The sequence below is a fragment of the Lepeophtheirus salmonis genome, chromosome 9 (assembly GCF_016086655.4).
Source record: "Lepeophtheirus salmonis chromosome 9, UVic_Lsal_1.4, whole genome shotgun sequence".
Lineage (NCBI taxonomy): Eukaryota > Metazoa > Arthropoda > Copepoda > Siphonostomatoida > Caligidae > Lepeophtheirus > Lepeophtheirus salmonis.
The window spans coordinates 8,669,935-8,691,540 of NC_052139.2; the positions used below are offsets into that span (position 1 = coordinate 8,669,935).

General features: G+C 31.9%; 2 protein-coding genes and 1 long non-coding RNA gene across 6 annotated transcripts in view; 2 read left to right on the forward strand and 1 right to left on the reverse strand.

Moving 5' to 3' along the window:
• Positions 1-1,068: 1,068 nt before the first annotated feature.
• Ptpmeg2 (Protein tyrosine phosphatase Meg2) lies at positions 1,069-5,663 on the forward strand. 3 transcript variants are annotated; one of them, XM_071891246.1, is made up of 3 exons: positions 1,088-3,339; positions 3,618-4,110; positions 4,377-5,663. In XM_071891246.1, the coding sequence occupies exon 1, from the start codon at positions 1,201-1,203 to the stop codon at positions 3,130-3,132; it is 1,932 nt and encodes a 643-aa protein (XP_071747347.1). In that variant the 5' UTR covers positions 1,088-1,200; the 3' UTR covers positions 3,133-3,339; positions 3,618-4,110; positions 4,377-5,663. The 3 variants fall into 3 exon arrangements, with proteins under 3 accessions (XP_040576038.1, XP_071747347.1, XP_071747346.1); XM_040720104.2 differs by having other exon boundaries at positions 1,069-4,110; XM_071891245.1 differs by having other exon boundaries at positions 3,618-5,663.
• A 224-nt stretch (positions 5,664-5,887) lies between these two features.
• The window catches only part of LOC121124905 (uncharacterized), a 41,647-nt gene continuing 25,928 nt past the window's right edge, over positions 5,888-21,606 (reverse strand). The window contains exons 1-3 of one of the 2 annotated variants that reach the window (XM_040720108.2): positions 10,016-10,261; positions 6,847-7,081; positions 5,888-6,785 (exon numbers count right to left, since the gene is read on the reverse strand). In XM_040720108.2, coding sequence (XP_040576042.1) covers positions 6,328-6,785; positions 6,847-7,081 — 693 coding nt within the window. In that variant the 5' untranslated portion in view covers positions 10,016-10,261 and the 3' untranslated portion in view covers positions 5,888-6,327. Of the gene's footprint in view, positions 6,786-6,846; positions 7,082-10,015; positions 10,262-21,606 lie in introns of those variants that run through there. The other variant, XM_040720106.2, reaches the window with a different exon arrangement.
• On the forward strand, positions 7,077-8,651 carry LOC121124906 (uncharacterized). Its single transcript, XR_005866442.2, has 2 exons — positions 7,077-7,856; positions 7,916-8,651. It is a non-coding gene; the product is annotated as an uncharacterized lncRNA (long non-coding RNA).

The following is a 21,606-nucleotide window of genomic DNA, read 5'->3' on the forward strand; positions in this document are numbered from 1 at the left end:
GCTTTTCATGATAATTTATTATTAAATTCCAATGTATTCTAGTAGATTAAGATATACTGATATTTATACTGTAGATTGCATAATTTCACACTAAAAATACATATATATATATATATGTATAAAATGATAAAGAACACATATTGCAGTGAAAATTGAAGCACCTGTTGCAACTGTCCCCTACTTACTGAGTGTTAAGAAATATTTAAAATTTATCCTCAGTCTGAGAGTTTTGATATAATTATATCTCTGGTAGCAACCAAAAAAAAAATGCTATTTGTACCCTTCAAAACAGTTTTTATCCAATATCTAGAAGAAAAATGGACCGAATAATGGGATTTTTGTCACAATGATTTGCATTTTATTATAATTTTTTTATTTACTCTATGGTTGTTGTTTTTTTAATATTTTTTAAAAAACAGGGACAATTGTATTTCGACAACAGAAAAGCAAGCTGTAAAAATTATTCTCAAATTGGAGGGTAAATTAAATTCTTTCAAGGAACATCCTCAATTTCTATTCTAAATTGTTATTATTAACTCTTTGGGTGCATCTCAAATTGCACTTCAAGTAGCCAAAATTGATCGTCAGAATGAAAGAATAAGAAATTGATATATCTTATTTCAAAGGTCTTATGAGGAACAAATGAAGGCCCATAATTCAAATAAAGGTTCCAAGCAAAAATTCTTAGGCAAATAACTCATCCCACAAATGTGAATACAAATACTTAAAAAATATTGGGCTGTATGAAGTAAAATAATGAATGGGGTTTTTTGTTTTGGATTGTTGATATGTTGACGTACCCTAGACTTTTGTGTTGCAACTCTCCCCGATCTCCCCTACTTGTATGCATTGATAAAATAAAAATAGGGGAATAAATAGAAAGAAAGAAAAAGGAAAGGAAAGGAAAAGATGAAATAAGTGGAAAAAGTAAAGAAACTGAATGAGGGGAGGATAGCTAGCTAGAAGAAGAAGAATAAAGGAGAAAGAAACTAAGCTGAGATTGGGAGGGAGGGAGGGAGAGAGGGAGAGAGAGAGAGAGAGAGAAAAGAGAAACGCTACTGCTGGGAATAAGAGTTAGCAGCAGCTTGTTTGTAGGTAGTGCAGGAGCAGCAGCATGAGGAGTAGCTGGGCAAGAGTGAGAAAAGAAGAGAAGAGTCCGAGCTAGATCATCAACTTGATTCCTGAGCTCATTTTGGATCCATGGCGATGAGGGTAATTCATACTGAGAATGAAGGTGACGGTGGAGATCGACTGAGCGAGGAAGAGGAGAGTGCTTTAACAGAGTTTTTGAGCCATGTCAATGCCTGGCGGGACTCTAGGGGCTTGGATCCCCCATTGGCCCGAGGAGCAGCTCTGAAATTTTTGATGGCGCGTCGTTTCAACGTGGACCGGAGCCTGCTCCTGTATCAGAGCCATGAGTCGATGCGCGTGAAGGAAGGACTGAGCTGCATTCATCCGGAAAAGGACGAGGAGTTGAAGGCGGAGCTGGAGTCTGGTAAATTTACGATTCTTCCTGTTGGGGAGGGAGTGGGTGCGACGGTGGCGGTGTTCCACGCCTCCAAACACCTTCCCAGCTCCGTCTCTCAGAGGACCACTCTTCAAGGCGTGATTTATCAATTGGACGCGGCTCTTGCGGATGCCTCCACTCTCCGCGGTGGACTGATTTTTATTTATAACATGACTGGGTCCAGCTACGCCAACTTTGACTACGAACTCAGCTCCAAAATCCTGCACCTCCTCAAGGGCTCGTACCCTGCGCGCCTCAAGAAAGTGCTGATCGTGACAGCTCCGCTTTGGTTTAAAGCGCCTTTTAAAGTACTGAGGCTTTTTGTACGGGAAAAACTGCGAGACCGTGTCTATACCGTTTCCAATCCACAATTGGCCTCTCATATTCCTCCTGATGCCATTCCATTTGAAATGGGTGGGAAACTACGCTATAATCATGAAGAGTGGCTCAAAAAATGTGCCTCCATAGAAGTCAACACATTTGAGCAGACTCCGGGCGAAGAGCCTACATTAGAACAATTGAAAACCTTGACATCTGCCAAAGGTGCTCCTCTTTCTCAACATTCTATTGGGAGTGAGGCTGCTCCCATACCAAGGAGTAGAGAGGATGGAAATCCTACTCACAACGGGGAAGCTACCTCTTCTCCCTCTAGTGGTTTTAGTGAGGAGGATTTGAGTGGTGAAGATACAACTGGGATGGATTTATTAGAATTCATAAAACATGTTCGTGCTAAAGGACGAAGAGGTCTTTATGAAGAGTACGAAGAGATTCGTTCAAGACCTGCGTCAGGCACCTTCGAAACAGCTAAACTACCTATAAATCAGAACAAAAATCGATATATGGACGTTCTGTGTTTTGATCATACTAGAGTGCGTTTAGTAAAAGACTGTGATGGCTCGAATTACATTAACGCAAACTTTGTGGATGGCTTTAGACAACCACGAGCCTTCATATCTACTCAGGGACCTCTAACTCATACTTTTACAGCGTTTTGGCAAATGATTTGGGAGCAAGATATACGTGTTGTTGTGATGACGACCAAGACGATGGAGCGACATCGCCAAAAGTGCGGTCAATACTGGCCCGAGGATGAGCATGGTGCTATGGTATGCGGTTATTTTGAGATCACCTCAATCGATGTTCAGGACAGAAAGGATTTTATTGTGACGGAGCTTACACTATTTAATACTTCAATTGAAACATCTCGCACTATCTACCATTTTCAATTTTTGTCTTGGCCTGATTATGGGGTCCCTTCCTCAGCGTTGTCCATGCTTCATTTTTTGCAATGTGTTCGGGAGCAACAAGCCAGCGTTGTGAATGATGAAGCATCAGAATCATGGAAAACTTCAGAGTCACCCATTCTTGTACATTGCTCGGCTGGAATAGGTCGCACGGGTACTTTTGCTACTTTAGATTATGCCATTCGTAAATTTACAGCTACTGGAAAAATAGACATACGTTCCATAGTGGAGAAAATTCGATCTCAGAGAGCAAGCTCCATTCAAGTTCAGGATCAATACGTTTTTTGTCATTTGGCCTTCCTCGAATATGCTTTAAATATGAAATACGTTGAAGAAATTGATCTTTCAGGGTTTGACGATCTCTATGAAGAGTCTGAATGAGAATGACCCATTCAAAAACGCAGCTAATCTAAGTCAACTCTCATCGCTTATTGAACGTACGAAGATGAAGAAAAAGAAACAGTGCACTTTTAAAACTCTTCGTGTACTTATTCTTTTGCATGAAGAACAGTTATGAGATGATTCTATATTTTTCATAAAACAAACAAACGAAAGCCACCATAATAATATACAAAATAATATTATTCAGTACCCCAATATGCGTATTTACCACTTAATAAAAAAAATATTTTTTTATCATCTTACTTAGTTGAGTGTGAAATGAATGAGACTATGCGGTTCAAAAAGTACCATGTCAAACAATTTTTAATTTTTTTTAAAATTTCATTTGCAACCATATTACCATCATCTTAAATACAAATTAAGTAGTAGTCTCATTCTCACAAAGTCATTTTTTTAAATAATTAAAGCCAAATATTTTTTTTAAATCATGAACTAAAGTTTTAATAACTACTACTACTACTAAGGTCTTAAAATTAACGAGGTCACCAATCCATTGTTCACCAAGTCTGAATTTATACTTAAGATTATTATTTCTGTAGTTGAAATGTTTTATAATACTACCTTAACTAATAATAATAATATTTTGTTATTTTTTTTTAATTATTACTATTATTATTTGTAATGAGATGGAAAAACTATCGATCGGTTTATATATATATATATATTTTCAATATTCATATTATTAATTATTATACATACCTTTTTCATTTCTTTCATACTTGTTCTTACAGTCTTTTTTCTTTTTTTAACTTTTATTTATTAGGGTTGTATGTGAGATATGTATAACTTTGTAATAATAATTGCCGCCTTCACGATGTTTGTTAAGAACCATGTCATACCGTGTTATGTGTTGAGATCAATTTAGTCAATTCGGTTACGTTTTAACACTAGAAAGACGGGAGGTCAATTTGACTCATTTCCAACTTATATTTTTAAATACAAGCCACCAATTTGATTGTAATTTATTGACACTTTTTGACTTTTTTTTCCTAACGTACAAAATTATATCGATTAATTCAGTAATTATGCACAATTTTATTTAAAAAGACGGAATGGTCAAAATATTCAAAGATAAAAAGACCCAACTCTTAAAGCATGTAAAGAAAAACATTCTAAAGATGCATACATTTTGAGTACATCTATTCACATAAACTAACAAATTGATAATACTAATAAAAAATTACCTCAATTAGTCATATATTATAATCAAATCAAATATGTAGTAGATAACATTCACAAAATGACTAGCCTATATATCCATAAAGTTATTTACAGGCATTATAACTTGCTTGATTTGGCAGTATGTATTCGGTAATTTCATATCAAAGTGACCTCTCCTTCGTTGAAGGAGGTATACACTTGGCCGGTCCTCTAGTGTTAATCTTTTTTTTTTTTAAATTACAACTTAACATAAATCCTAAAAACCCAAAATCATGATTATACTTTTGAGTTCAAGTGTGTGTTACTGTATTAATTATGATAAGTGACAATTTACCAGCAGTAAATCCAATCTTAAGTTACAATAGCATGTTTGTGCCAAATTTCTTATTCAATAACAACAAATATACGTACTTTTTTCTACTGCTATCAATCAACAAACCTTTTTCTTGGACAATCTACCATCGTCATCTTTCTCTCTTGATGAACGCATGCCATCGATCAAACTTTTTTTTTTTTTTGTACTAAAGTTGATAATTATTTCTAAGTATAACTTAATAACAACCAACGCTACTACGGTGGTATCACCCATTTTTTTTTTTAAATTGAAATAACTTATATTTTGTACTAACCCTCTCACCCAAAGATTATTAAGTGGATCAAATTGTGTGTTTTTTTTGCTTTTTGTACAATTCAATCATATTTTTCTAAAACATTTTTTTTAAATTTTACATAATGTGTAGTTATTTAGGATATAAATAATAGTGATTCTTTCGTTTTGTTTAGGATTTAGTTAAACTTTCAATTTTTCTGCACTTTATAAATATATTTATATTTCTCGTAATATCCATATATTCCACATATTTTTTGTTTTTCATTAATAACGAAAATGAAGCAACTTGATAGAAAAAGAAGAAGCTTAGGTCAGAGTTGTTCAATATTTATTGACATTGTCTTATTAATTATCAGCGCCATTAGTATTTTTTATGTATATTTTTTTACTCAAAGTATTTATACTACTATGTTATACTCATTACTTAATTATCCATGTTCAATATTATCCCCACTTCATAACGCAACACAACTTAAAAATAATCAAAACTGATGTGTTTAAGGTACATATATATTTACATACACTTAAGTAAGTCTGCCAAATCACCAGGAAATATCTTCAAGGGATCAACAACAGGAACCATGCACAACCTTTGATTGTATCTGCTGGAAATTATATGTGAATAGATCACTCTGTGACTGATGATGCCGCCTACTAGTGAAGAATTGAAGCAGCAAGCGCATACTCTTGTTAATTATTATTATAGGTAGCTAATTTCTCAAATAAATTCTCGACTTTTTTTAACGTTGTTTTATTTGACATTCAAAAATATACTAAATATTATGTATATATATTATTACATTACTATAATAATAATAGCAATAATAATACACTGGTGATGACAAATCATTAATTATGTGTTGGACATAATTGTACTGTTATTATTATTATTAATAATAATAAATGAATATTAAAATTTGTGGCACTCGACTGATTCAGAAATAAAGAGGCTAACAACAACGATGAATAGTTATGATATAATTATACATAATGACGTATTAATTAATTAAAAGAGAGTAGCACAATGGTAATAATATTATGTCTTTATACATTAATTACATATATATATGTATGTATATTGTAATACTAATGTTCGAAAATCAAATAAGTGTAACACAGATGTTGACTAGGCATTATTGAAATAAATAATAATTAATTAAAAAAAAAAGAACATTAATTAATAATAATAATGATGAATTAAAAACCTAAGACGACCGGCTCCACTGACTTTTCTGTACATTTAAAAATTAAACAGAGGTTACTTTTTATAATCTTCTTTTTTCCCCTTCGACTCTCTTTCGAGAGTTGATCCAGGAGGATGAAGAATATGAAAGAAGCTACAGTATGGAGATAGGGTTGGGGGAGGAGAAGGGTTAGGAGTTACACACATATGCGAGAATTAATTATCTAAGAACTTTGGATCCGGGGATGTAGTCATGCGATTGGATGAGAGTTCGGTGTTGATCATATTGTGCAACGCTGTTATTATAGAGAGTGGATTGTTGAGCAGCGGGAGATCGAGAATGGTGATGATGGTGGTTGTGATGATGGTGATGATGTCCACCGCGATGATGATGGACATGGGAAGAGGAGAGTTGCAAACTTGAGGAGTTGGTGGTCGCAGCCGAAGAGGATGAAGAGGTTTCTTCATTATACATGGCTTTGCTAAGGCGGAGTTGAAAGTCTTTATAGAGGAGTTTACCACCTAGAGGAACGCGGTATGTGAACATAGCCACGCTCATGAGACAAAGTGCCTTTCCATTCATTAGAAATCTATCAGTATGAATTTCTGGTAGGTTATGCCGATTCGCCATAAAAAGCACCCACTGACGAACATCTTCTCTATCCCAATGACGAGGATCTGCAAAATATAAAACAAAGCATGAAACACACCCCCCATCACATGTTTATTTAGGACCTACCCAAGGGTAATAGAGGCTGTCCAATGTCTTCTCCACGGCCTTGAGGGCAATTGGATGTTATAACTATCCTTGGGGAGAGTCGACCTCCACCACCGGTGGATCTGACTGAAGATGAACGAGTTCTATGTGATGTTGTGGATGTAGAAGTGACGTCTTCCACACCTCCCATCACAGGTCGAGCGAACCAAGGTGTGTGAACAAGAGATGAATTGGGCCAATTTCCATCACTCAACATCTAATTCATTCATTAATAAAGGAAAAAAAGAAAAAAATAATAGTTAATTAACAAGGGAATTAAAAAGGGATTAATAATTGCATAATTTTTTATTATTAAACATTTTCAAAGAATCACTTATTTTTCTTTTTTTTAAAAAGATCTCGAATTTCGGTTTGAAAGGAGTGAAATTTCAAGGAAATTCGATACTTTTTTTAAAAAAAATTCTCCCTTCTAGCTCTCAAAGGAATACAAAAGAAAAAACAAAAGTTGACTTTTATTTTCACAATTAAACTAATAAATTGTTACAACATACATACATATGAATAAATCCTATATTTTCCATTTTCACAGAAAGAAGAAATCATTGATTGGAACGCATGCGTTCGTTGTGGATAGAATATAAATGTAATATAACAGGATCATCATGAATAACATATATTTTTTTATATGAAGTATCATTCGAACATATGCGAAGCACTATCGTTAAAAATAATTATAATAATAAAAGAGAAATCAAAGAATACAACACTTTCCAAATATATGTATAATATTATGTCTTGCTTTATTGAACGATATGCAAAATACATATATATATACATAATTTGGTACCCTTGAAAATTGCATCCTATAATATGTACTAAATATAAAAATATCAGGTTTAAACTGACACCTTTTTCAAAACAATATTTAATTTATGATCATTACCGTTGGTGCGACGACGCTACCCACAAGTTCCATCATAAATGCATTTGAAAAACCGCAAAATGGTTTTCTTTCAAGAAAAAAATAATATGTAAGTGTGACACTTCTATACAATGATAGATACTAAAAGAAATGTTTGTCCTTTCTTAGGTACCTACATCTAGAGAGAGTGAAAGAGATCCTTAAGGACAAAGATCCTCTTTCAAAAAACGAAAAGAGACTACTACATTCCAATACATTATAATGAAGTTTCTTTTGATGTTTGTCAAGAATTCCACATCACAATGGGGATATTGGACAGACAACAAAAGTCAGAACCACAGAGGAAAAATCACAAAACCATACTACTAAACCTAAAGCTCATTTTCCCCTTAATGTACACACATAATAGAGGCAGTCCTCACAAAAGAATCCCTTCCCTTATTTTGACTTCAAAGACCATTTTTTTAATATTATATATTTTTGAGGAATCTTATTTAGCACATTCCTTTGACTATTGACAGATCCGTCTTTCTGTGTGTCTATCTATGGATATTGTAGAGATGATGTTCTTGAAGAAATTCTTAGAAAATGATAAAAAAACAAAAAAACAACTATCTACATACATAAATAGTTAAGATCTGAACAAACGAAGACCCATCCCTTCTTATAAAAAAAAACCAGAACAAAACCAGAGAAATATTTTTGAGATGTTTTTCACCCCCTTCAAAAAACATGGATGATTAACCTTTTTACCTGTCTTTAAAAAGTATACTAGCCACTAAATATATATACATGTTGTTTACAGTCATACCTTGACATACGAGTTCAATTCGTTCCTGGACAGAGCTCGTAAGTCAAAGCATTTATCTCATAAGAAATAACTAAAAATAAAATAAGAATTTAAGCGGCTCTTGCAATTTTCTGTCATCATCGACTTGATATAATTTTCCCCGAAAATCCAGGTCGTATCTCAAAAGGCTCGTAAATTGGGCACTCGTATCTAGGATGTTAGTGTATATATTTGTAATGCAGCATCATCAAAACAATCTTGAACAAAAATCAAGAAAAGGAGACAATCGCAATATATTTTTTTACTTCTTATATACATGTATACTAATATTCCAGTCATATTTGAGTAAATTATCAGGGGCGTCCACAAGTGGTAGCTAGAAGGGATGTGCCCATCTCAAATCAGGGAATTTTTGTCTTTATCAGCAGAAAATTATGGCTTTGTGGGAAATTTTAAGTAGGGGAAACCGGAGGAATTTTTTTTTTTTTTTGAAGGATTTCTTATTTGGAAAAAAATGAACGAATTTATGAGCGAGACTAAAATTTTAACAATTTTTTTTTCAAAAACATTAAGCTCCATCAGAATAAAGTCCTGTGGTAGCCCCTTTGTGGGATGAGTTAAGATATTCAAGAATGTGATCTATAATTTAGAACCTTTATTTTACTCATGAGACTTAATTTGGGTCCAATATGGCCCCTTGCAAATAAAATCCATCAATTTCAATTTTTTTTGTAATTGTGACAATCAATTTGGCTACTTTAAGTATTGTAATTTGCGGCAAACTCAAAGGGTTAATAAATATAATTGGTTGATAGAAAGTAACGATAATTTATCGAAGAATACAAATGTAGTTCACAGTCAATTTTGATAAATTGAATTCTATCTTGCTTTTATGTTGATGAGTAGTCAAATGTGCGCTCTTATTCAAAAATACGAATAAAAGTGATGATCTCAAATAAAAAAGAACATTGTTAAAAAAATTAATCAATTTTTAATTGACATTATTTAAAGAAAGCAAAAAAAAAAAAAAAAAACTTTTTGCTATCTTCTACCTTACATCATTATTTTATTTATCTCCTTTTTTTTTCTTTTCATGTACTGCTGTTTTATATTAATATAAAAATAGAAATTTGTCCTTAAGAAAAAAAAAAAAAAAAATCACATCCCGGACCTATCCAAAAAAGAAAATCAAAACAAAAATTTCACTTTTTTTTTGTATCAAAGTTTTTTTTTTTAAAAATATATCTGCAACAGGAGAACTATTTATGAAAGTTGATTCTACTAACTTGTATTAGACCACCACCTACTCTAAAGTAAGTAAATTGTCTTTTTGCCAGTTTCAAAATTATTTTTATTTGCAAAGAGTCTGGCAAACATGCATCAGAAGAGATATTTTCGCTGTATGATTATTACCAAGCAAGGATATTTGTATGTTCACATTTACGTAAATTCAATAAAAATCAGATTGAGGATCTCACCTTTGACGAAATAAATTTGTATCTTGGATCAACACTTTTCGTATTCGACTAAATATCACGAAATATCGTATTTATTTTGGTGAAATAAATACAGGTCACTACTGAGTTGTCTGGGGAGCAAGTCACTAATTCATTAATATAGTATAACACACTTGAAACAACAACTTTCAAAGCAATCACTTATAAAACCCACGTTTGCTAACGTAGATCCCTATTCAAACACGCACGAAGGCAGAATGAAATATTATATTCGTGAAAAGGCGAAAAAATAAAATTTCTGAACATGCGAGCGAGCGTGCGTGCATGTGCGAGCGCTTAAGTGGTCGGGATCCTCAATAATAATAATATAGAATTTTCTAATTTATAGTTTATACATACATCGTAAAGATAATAATAAAAAAAAAAAGTGGCTCAATCTCTATAAAAAGCTATAAAAACTCGGGAATTAACCCCCTCCCCCCCTATGATTTCAAAATTATATTTATGTAGATAAATAAACCCCATTGAAGCTACTCACAGAACCTTCAATGTTCAGCATTTATCGATATGGGAGAGAAACTAACCAGTTTTTTTTTTGCTTCATTCTGTAATCTATAATATGTATACATAGTAAATACTTGTGTTGGATCTTGTTTGGACCGAACCAATTAGGTTTGGATCGGTTTCATTTAAAATTCGCTCAAGGTTGAATCTATAATGGCTGTTTAATGCTCGGCACGACTTGTTTGTAGATTCAGGGTGCTGGTATCGTGGCCATACTCAATAGGATTTTAAACGATAATTATAACTGAAAACATTATAAAATGTTAATAATCCAAGCTCAAAGCAAAGTTTCTATCACAAAGAAATGATGCCATGTAGTGATTTAAATTTTTTTGAGAGAAATTCAACTTCATCTTAGTGTTTAAAATTTGAGATCCTGTCAAGTTTTGATTTGATAGAGGGCGCCCGTGTGGTTATTTTTGTACAGAACAAAATCCATACATATTTATTGCTGATGACGTCAGTTGTGTATCAAAACTTGTGAACATCGACATACAACAATGGCATATGAAGTTGGATAAATCAATTTTGTACAGCTCAATAATTAGGCAGATAGGGAAAAAATTGGTACATAAATTGAGACCTAATCAATTGTTGCATAAATTTCGCTCTACGATCGCAGTCTGGATTGAAATATTGGTTCAAATCGGTTTAAAACAAATCACGTAAGTCCGAACCTTTAAAACAAATAATCTTAGAGCTAGTCTCAACACTAGTGGATACGTAACTTTTACTGAATTCTGACAACTTTTGTACTTATATAGATACTTTGGAATTTCTTTATTATATCCTTTAAAGAGCAGACAGGAGTTGTATTAAAAATTACTTGACTTTCAATTTGACTTTTTATTCCATCACTACATAAATAATCTTATGTCTTTTTACAATTTTCTTTTTTTGTCGAATTTGTACTCTCTCAGTCTCAGTCTGAAGGCAATAATAATAATAATATCGAATCAAGATGTTCATCTGTGATCATTCTTTGTGACAACTTGTTTGCTACACTCGTAGGTACTGAGTTCATTTTATTCTTCTTTTCGGGGTCATTTGCCTTGGAACGGAAAAATAAAATCATAAGTCAAGAAATACCTCAACTCTGCTTTTGAAAGTAGATTAATGACTATTATTACTCTACACATAAATACTAGATACCATTTTTGGTCTAAGACCATTATAATTAATTCTAATTTTGCCCAACTTTGGTCTAGACCGGTTTCGCTGTAAAACAAAAAAAATGAAGGTTATTTTATAAAAGATTTTTGAAATAAAAATATACTCTGTATTTTGTTGTCAGCTTTCGAATTCCCTGTTTTTTTTTCTCCTAATCAATATTCTAAACGTTGATTGGTTGAATTATAAATAGTTCACTTTAAGTGGTTAACAATTTTCAAGAATTGTTGAATAATGACTCGATATAATTGGCTAACTACCAACTGATTTTGAGCCTTTTTCTGCCTAGCTAATTTTCGAAAGAAAGGCTGAGTGACACAATAAATGTAAAGACGTGATTAACTTTTGCTTCTTCCAGGGTTAAATTTTGGTCAAAAATTTGAATTCTGGACTCTGGTTTGACACCGCCGTCTGGACAGCTTTATTGTTCCTGATGGGTTTAACTGAATTTGGTCAGAAGACACTAACAGAAATAGAAATTCGATCTCGGACTGAATCTCACCACTAGTATGTAGTTCATTAATGCAGTAATAATTCAGGATCACCTAAAGAAAGGGGTTTCAAAAAACCATGATGAGTCAACACTTTAAACCCCTTAAAAACTTTCTTTAGATGATATATTTTTCTTCTTCTTTGTAGTGCTGATGACTTGTACCTATATACAAGAATGGACAAATGGAGAGAAGGAGAGTCAGCGCCCCTTTACGTACTCCTACCTACCTATAAGATGTGACCTTCGATTATGTGTGTATGTAGGTATATGATGTATTCAAAAATGGGTCTTTATTTTCTTTCAAAAAGAAGGGGGAAAAAATGAACGGAATGCCATTGACCAAACCATAGTGATCCGCATTTTTAATTCGTTTCACATTCAAGAACTAATATGACCGTTCTGACTCTTTTATGGCATCATTATTTGATGTATTTGATGATCTCATATATCAGGGGTGGTCAATCTTTACCATACAATGCGCCCATTTTATACGATACAAAATCTGAATAGTACACATTAATATCTATGAACATACATGCTAATATCAATCAGATAATGTCAAATCTGTTTACAACATATATCACAATGGTATCTCATAAACATCAACAATTCCTATATATTTTTTAGTCTGCTGACGAATTTCTAATTATTAGTTTTTTGAATGTTGATTTATTGAACTCGAATTAGCTGAAAGATCTATTAAACGAAAAATAGACCCCATAATAGATAAGAGTGGGCTATGATTAAACTTTTAAGTACATTATTGTCCACAAGAGGTGCCACTCTACGTAGTTATAGTAATCCACAAATAAGTAAGCAAGCTACAAGAAAACAATTTATATGATGTATTTTGTTTAATCTCTAATCTGCAAGGTTTATATTCTTGGTTATGTAAATATACACCTTATCTTATTACAGGTGTTGGGTTTCAGTCTGGAAATTCAAGACCCGTCTGAGACCATTATACTTGGTGTAATGTAGACTTAATTTGGTCCAAGTTATCTCTGAATCGGTATGTAGATAAAAAAATAGGTTTTCATCGATCCTACAAAAAATCAAAGTGTGCTTGCTTTTAAAGAAAATAAATTTGATAAAAAATCAAATTACTCCTTATAAAAGTTTTTAAAGTATAACCTTTCTTTAGAAACGTACTAGTCCGAAATATCTACAAATAATCCCTTAAGATGACAAACTCAAACTGATTTTGTGTTTTTTTTCTGTCATTGTATGTAGGAAGGGTTAAGTTTTTGTGTTCAATGAAAATGGGAGATTATTAATATGGCTGCAATGCACCACTCCTAATCAATCAATAAGCCATTGGTTCCCCATCCCTGTCATAGATGTACTAACGCCCAATATGTTAACATTTTAACTGAACCCTGAATTGAGCCACTCAAAACTATTATATGGACCGCTAATTATTGAATCTCGCAATCCTAACCAGAAATAGAACGGGTCTTGGATCTGTAAATGGCATAAGTAAACTTGTATTATCTAAAAAGATACGAGACTCAATCTTAATTGAAGTTTTACGGATCTTAAAAAAGATCCAAGGGATGTTTCGGATGATAAAAAGGCTATAGTATTATTTAATAATTAACCCTAGTTAAAAAAAAAGATATGATTTATATTGAACGCACTGACTACTGCATTGGGGGTTTCATCGTTTGGGCATCTCAGTAAAAATGTAACTTATATCATATTCTATTTAAGTGCAAACTTCGTGTAAAATTTGTATAAAATTCGTCTAATTTTGGCTTCAGATTTGAAGTTTGGGTATCCGAAATTCATTCGTATATTTACATATAAAGATCTGGGCCGACCCAGATCCGAGCAAATGTGGATCCTTCTTATCTTTAATCCTAACTCCTTCGGGGGAAAAGAATAACAGCAACAAAAGAAATTCAAAAAGATAAGGAAAATCAAGCTAATTGTGAATAAGATTATAATCCATTCCAACCATAAAAATTGCTGAAATTCCAATCAGTCTCTCTCTCTCTCTTGTAGTCCATCCGTTCAGAGTAATCATCATCTATGTACAAAAAAAGAAAATTAAAGAAATTTTCAAGGGAGGAATGGAAAAAACAAAAATGGGTTCACCCAAGAAAATAATCAGTGTGTGTTATTAAAACAACTTCACTGAGATCGTAGCTTGAGGCAGCATCATCCCTTTTGAGTAAAACACTGGTTGTATATAAGTATTGGTTATTTAATGGGCTTGCATTGCACACTTGGAGGTATATACGCGTAAATTCTTGAGCCCTAAGAAGGTATGGGGGTCCATGATGATCACTTCCTCCTTCTCCCTCTCTCTTTTTTGAAGACGCTACTCATCATAACAATTAAAATATTTGTTGATGTTTCTTCAAAAAAAAAATAGGAAAAATTCTTTCTTTATTGTCTTTATAAGTAGATAGATGATGTCTTGTTCGTTTCTTTATATGTACGTACGTATTACACAAGACAATAATCATGGAGTGAAAAAAAAGAAAAGGAATTTCTTTCCTTATTTTTAGTTTAGAGAGGAGTTTTTTGTTCTAAAGAGACACGACACGACACGAAGCATCTTCCTCCTTATTCTTCTTGGGGCAAGGAATCATTTTAAAAAATACCATAGGCTTTATCTATTTATCTACAAATATTCTTCGGGAAAACAATATTAATCTAAAAAGTTGGAAACAAACTTTACATGTTGTGTACAAGATGCATTTTTATACAAGAATATTGAACAAATTGCAATAAAAAAATGAGATGTATAATTTGATATGTGGTGTGTCAACATGAACATAGTCTTTGACAAAAATACAAAAAAAAAATCCCAATATTTTTTTTACTTTATATATAATACAGTCCAATATTTTATAGAGGTATTTTGACTCAATTATAGGCTTTGTAATCAAATTTGTGGGATGAGTTGAGATAAACAAGAGTTTATACTATAATTTATAACTTTTATTTGATTTAAGTGACTTATATTGGGCCCGATATGGTTCCTTACATCCATAAAATATATCAAGTTCTCATTACTTGATTTTGACGATCAATTTTGGCTACTTTAACTAATGTAATTTGTAGTACACACAAAGGTTTAATAAAAATAATTTGTTTATAGAAGTTGACAAGAATTTGTCCAAGAATACAAATGTAGTCCATAATCAATTTTAATAATTTATCATTTAATAGCTTCTTGAACTGAACAGCTCAATAGCTTTAAGTTATTATGCAACAAAATATGGTTGACCAAGAATATATTTTTTTATCTTTAATTATCTCATATTATATATTTCGATTTTGATAAAAAAAAAATAAGAATAAGATAAAAATCAATATCTCACCGTAGAAAAAAAGATTAGAGTAGAAGGTCAATGGGTGATGTCTGTACAAATTTCAACTTATATAAAAAATTGTACAAGTTGCAATTTATTTGTAATTAAATGTCTCATTTAATTATAACATTGTTCATTACTAACTAATAATTGATGTTATCATTTCATTTTGATCTATCAAAATCACTCGGTTGTTAAGTATTTATGAGTAATATAACTGTGGGCATTTGAACATAATAATATGCTAGAGAATTCTTATATAATTTGTATTAAAATAGTCAAAAATTAGACCATTAATATATTAATATCCAATCAGGGACGTCCGCAGGGGCTGTATCCCTCCGCAAATTAAGAAATATTTGCTTTTTACAAGAAAATTTAATTCTTTTTTAAAATTGTTTTAGCAAAAAAATCCAAAAAACAAGCCCCTCCCAAAATATAATACTATTGACGCCCCTGTCAGTACCCACCTAATATTCAACTATTGTATCATGCTCATCCCAAGTGCTGTAAATCCTTCGTTTTTATATTAGTTTACCTTATTTTTTTGGGTGCACCTTGTACGCAATATATATACACTTTCAAATTAAATTGTTTCCAGAGGTTTAATCCATATCAAGTTAAGCAAATTTGTGTTTTTAAACCAATTCACTTATAATATTCATTCTCATAAATTGTTATTGTTATGTAGAATTGTATTAATGATTTTAAACCAATGGTTTAGTTATACCATAGCTTGTATAATAAATGTGGAGTTTGTTTATACATACCAATGTATGTAAGTATGTAAACCCCAGGCACACACCTGCATGGAAAATATAAAAGTGTAATAATTGTATCTAATTATTATATTATTTGCAACTCAAATCCCGTTTTTAAATTTAGGGTTTTTTTTTGTACGTTTCTTAGGAGAAGGGAGGGAACACAATAATAAATGTTTGTACAGGTAGATTTTCTTGAATTAATTGGCGTATCGTATATGTATGTACATAAAAATATTCCTTCCATCAAGTGTTTAGGGGTAGAAATAATCACAATAGCGAAAAAATAATAATAATACCCTAATAAAAAGACTAAGAATATAAAAGAATTTCTTCTTGAAGAAAATTAGGTAGCTTTTTAATTGAGAGGGAGAAAGAGACTCGTAGTGACCGACGGACTGAGCGAGCCAGCGAGCGACCACCCAAGTCAACTTTCTTTTTATTATATGCCTAATTTAACCTCAAATGATGTTGGTTCTTGAGCAACACACACATACACAAGACAAAGAGGAGCTTTGGAAGGTGCACACATAGGTAGAAATAAAGAGAAAAATAGATTCACCCCGTATTTCTTCTCCTTCTGATGGTGAAGGTGGAACATTGATCAAGAATGAAAAATGCGATGGAAAGGGGGGGGGAGAGAAATACAGAATAAACCATCAGCAGCTTTGTATCTATATGTATATTCTACTAACTGTTCACCCTCTGGTTAATTTCTTAGTTGGTGGAAATATATATCTTTTTTTCTACATATATATTATGTACGTGCACAGGGGCGTCAGCTTTTCACAAAAAACTATTTTTTTGGCAAAAAATTTAAAAAATCCATATTTATTCTCAAAAAATTAAGTTTTTTTTAGAAAAAAAAATTCAAAATATACTGCTGTTTGCAAAAAATAAAAAATTTTTTAATTATAAAATTTATAGAAAAAAAATTCCAAATATTAAATTTTTTGAAAAAAAATCAAACATTACATTTTCTACTAAAAAACAAAAATCCCTTAATTTGGAGAGGATAGCCCCTCCAGACCACGTCCTGCGGACTCCCCTGAGGTATGTACCACATGTAAAATATTCTTTGAAAATCTCAAGTACCCCCTGGAATGCCTCCAAGTACCCCAAGTGGTAGGTGTACCCCCGTTTGAGTACCACTGTTCTAGATATATTTTGGCTATTTTAAGTGGAATTTGCGGGTCACCCAAAGGGTTAATAAGAATCTTTTATTCATAGAAATTTAAGGTTACTTGGAGGAGAGTGCAAATTTAATCTCAACTCAATTTTGGGAAAATATTTGATTTTTTAATTTGACATACCGCATATGAGACATCCAAATTCACGTTTGTCTCGTGTCTCAGAGTTGTTGTCCCAATAAGTGTACTATAATATGTACGTGTATTATACATGGACAGCTGACTCTTTCTTGTTCAATAAAGATTGACTTTTGACTTTACATACTTATATCAAAGTAAAATCCCAATATAACAGGTGTGAGACTCTTCTTTGATATCGATCAGAAATAAAAAAAAAGAAGACATTTTTGGATTTTGTTTTAATCCACTGTTGATCAGAATACTGCACATTTCGTGATATCCGATGACCCTAATGTATATTCGTATATGAGTCTCAGGTGTAGAAATTTAACAAATTAGTGAAAAATGTGTTGTCAAAAACCTATGTGACATTTTTAGCGTTGGGCAATATTACTTATTTGAGTAATAAGTTACTTATTACATATTATTCTACATTACTTATTACTTAGAATGAAGAGGAATGAATGATATTACAGCAAAAATGGATCTTCTAGAACCAAAATGCACTTTTTTAAATGAAACCCATATTATTTATACTTAAATGAACTCTTGTTTCGTAAAAAACAATTGAATAAATTTGAAGAATTCTTCCTTTTCAAATAAAAGCCATAAAATATAGATAATTTTTAACTTTTAAATTGTGTTTTTTTTTCTTCAAAATATAAGCACGTATTTGAAATTAGCATAACATTTTGCAAAGAATAAACTAATTTTCATGTGGGATACTGATTTTTTTTTTTACTCAAAAGTGGTCGCAAACCTATAAAAAGGGGGGAAAATACTCCAAAATTTCTCGAAAACCAGATTTAACACTAATTACAGATTAGTGCTTAGCAAATATGAAATTCAAAAGATTTTAGAAAAAGTAAAATTTTTCCGACTAACAATAATATCTACCCATTTTGACTAATACTTACAAAAATATCTATTATTTGGTTCACAGACACTTTATAATTTAGTATTTGGACAAATAATAAAATATAGCAGGAGTCTATTTAGTTTTTAACTTGAAATAAAAAAAAATCAAAGAATTTAGAAGTTTAGCAAATATTTTTGAGGCTCAAATATCCTTGATAAGTTTTGCATCAATGCTCTGATCACAAGTTTCAAAAAATAAGGATCACTCAAAATTCATGATAGCGCCATATTTAAGATTGTATTTTGCAAAAGTTCGTTGGTTGGGATTTCACCCATGACCTGTGGAAAAGACTTAAAGTAGGATGATAAATTTTATGACAAAACCTGCATGATCAAATAATGATCACCTAGTTCCGTGTCTCATAAAAGACAGTGGGTAACCTTTAGATTTTGTTGTTGTTGATTGTAAGTTCATATTGGACTCAGATTATAATTGAAGATCGACTACAGAGTTATCCCTTTTTTATTTCCTTCTCGCCTTCCTCTCTCGCCACAGCTGATTGGGACTGATCTAATGAAACGTCAGTAGAGTTAAGCTACATTTCTCCAAAACAACTTTTAAATAATCAGGGTTACCATTTTGAGTTTCAGTTTCCTTTCTTTAACATACCCAAAATACACACGATTTGCATTACTATACATAGGTATTTGTAAATTCATTTTGAAGTCCCAAGGGCGACAAAAGTGTTCTAGGTCTTACGCATACATCATGTCTCTCTGTTTTACTAATCAAAAAAGTTTAAGAAAAAACTTTTATTTTATCGGAATAACTGATCTTGATTGGATATCTATTTTTCCCCATATCTTTAGGTGATACCTAATTGTACCTCTACCACAAGTAACCCTGAAAATGAATCTTGTAGGTTATTCATCAATCCCTACCGATAAAGAATAAAAACGTATAAAATTACATGCCTTGATAGTGGAAGTAAACAATGGGCGTTTATGAAACCTTTTTAAAGAATGAGTTCAAACTGCATCATTAGAGATTTATGAAATATATGGAATAGTGTTGAAAGAATTTTTCGTTGAGACTGGTCCAGACCGAACTTTTTTAGAGGGCCGAATTAATTCAGTCCTCTAAAAATCCTAACGGTCTCAGACCGGTCTAGGACTACTTTCAATCAGTACACTCAGAACCAGTTTTAATTTTGACAGCTTTGACTAGACGAAATTAAATTAATTTTGCTTGAAGATTACGAGACAAAGACAAAACAAACTCATATTTTGAATGATTCGTCTCACTCAAATAAATCTTTAAAAAAACAAACAAAAAAACACACACATACAAATAAAGACGAAACTAAATGTTTGAGAAGATGGGACGGAATGTAATAAACCAAACAACACTAGAATATAGGTAGGTTACACTCAGTTGCGGGCTTCCTCAACTTTCACATAGGGTGGGGGGAGAACATTTATGAATATCGCAGTTTATAATTATTAATGCTTTTTTTTTCTTTTCTTATGAATGCCAAATTTGACAATTAAAATTTTTGAATAATGACAAAAAACTTTAGTTAACATTTTTTGTAGAAGACCAAATAACCTTTTTTTAAGAAAAGATAATGGGTACATTGTAAGTTTGGCTGCTCATTATACTTTATCCTTTTATTCAGAAAAATTGAAGACGGCAAAAAATATGTTATTGGAGTTAGGGGGTAGAGGGATCTTGACTCAATTGATCACAATTGCTCGAAAAGTTTCTACGTAGGATTAGACAATCATTGGAGTTTATACGGTATCTTTTTATGTTTACATTAATTTTCTGCTACAGGAGTTAATAGATTTGATGACATAGAAGTTCCTCTCCATGATTACATTCCTCCTGTGATTATACTTGTTCACAGTATAAACAAGTTTTACTTTAATGAAATATCATCCCTCATCCCACGGATCGACTCCGAGTCCCCCGTCCCTCCCCTTAATGCTTCATAAAAGAGAAACTCATAACCTTCTCCACATAATGAGAACTTTCAATTACTTTCATGATCCTCCACAGTGCTATTTATCCGAATATCGCCAAAAAGTCGAGATCTTAATTCCAATAATATCGAGATAGAAAGAGACTTATACAATATACACAAGGCAATTAAAAAAAAATTAAATAACTTTGACAATTGTTTTTTTTTTTTTCAAGAAGGACACAATTTTGAATATGGAAAAATGTTAATTTCTAAATTATGACAACTGCAAAAAATGATTGATGAAAACTGTTTTTTACCAGTTTGACCGCAAGCTTTTAGTCAGGGGGAGGGGTAGCACCCCCCGTAGTTATGGTCCTGGCGCCACATATGTAGGTATACACATCAAGATCAACAAATATTACTCCATAATAGACAACAACTATTTATTGTATGTGGAATCTCCAAAGAAGAGTTTTTAAATGGATTTATGAACATAGATAAATATTCCAACAACTCCTGATTGTAATGCCTTTTTTTCATCACTTTTATTACAATAAAAGTCAACTTTATGATTCTTAATTAGTGATGGAATGAAAAATGAAAATAAAATTCCATACAACTCTCACTCTCTCAAGAATAAAAATAATCTCAAGGTAGAGATTTTTATATAAAATCTGTGTATCCATCATTCTACATACATTCGTTTTTTTTCCATCATTTCTATGTAAGATTTCATCATTTTGTTTGGAAATGTAATTCATTTTCCTAATTATTATGAAGAATCTTTACTTCAAAAGAAACGAAAATAATTAGAAATACAATACAAAAAATAATTTTGCAGATTTAGATTCAAGTAGGCACTTACATAATATATATATGAGTCGTCAATTTTAAAAAAACATGAGAAATTGATAATTTATATTAAAAGAGGCCATATCGGAGCCAATATAACTTTCATAAACCAAAGAAAGATTGTTAACTATAGTTGAAATTCGTAGGTATCATAAGTCATCCCAGAAATTTGGGTAATTGACTCGAATAGGTCTATAAATTTTTGGGAAGAAACGGACTCTCTCCTTTTCATGATTTCTGTTCAAGATTGTTTTTATGTTGACGCACCACATATATATGTATGGCATGTCTACACCAAAGCAAGATGGAAG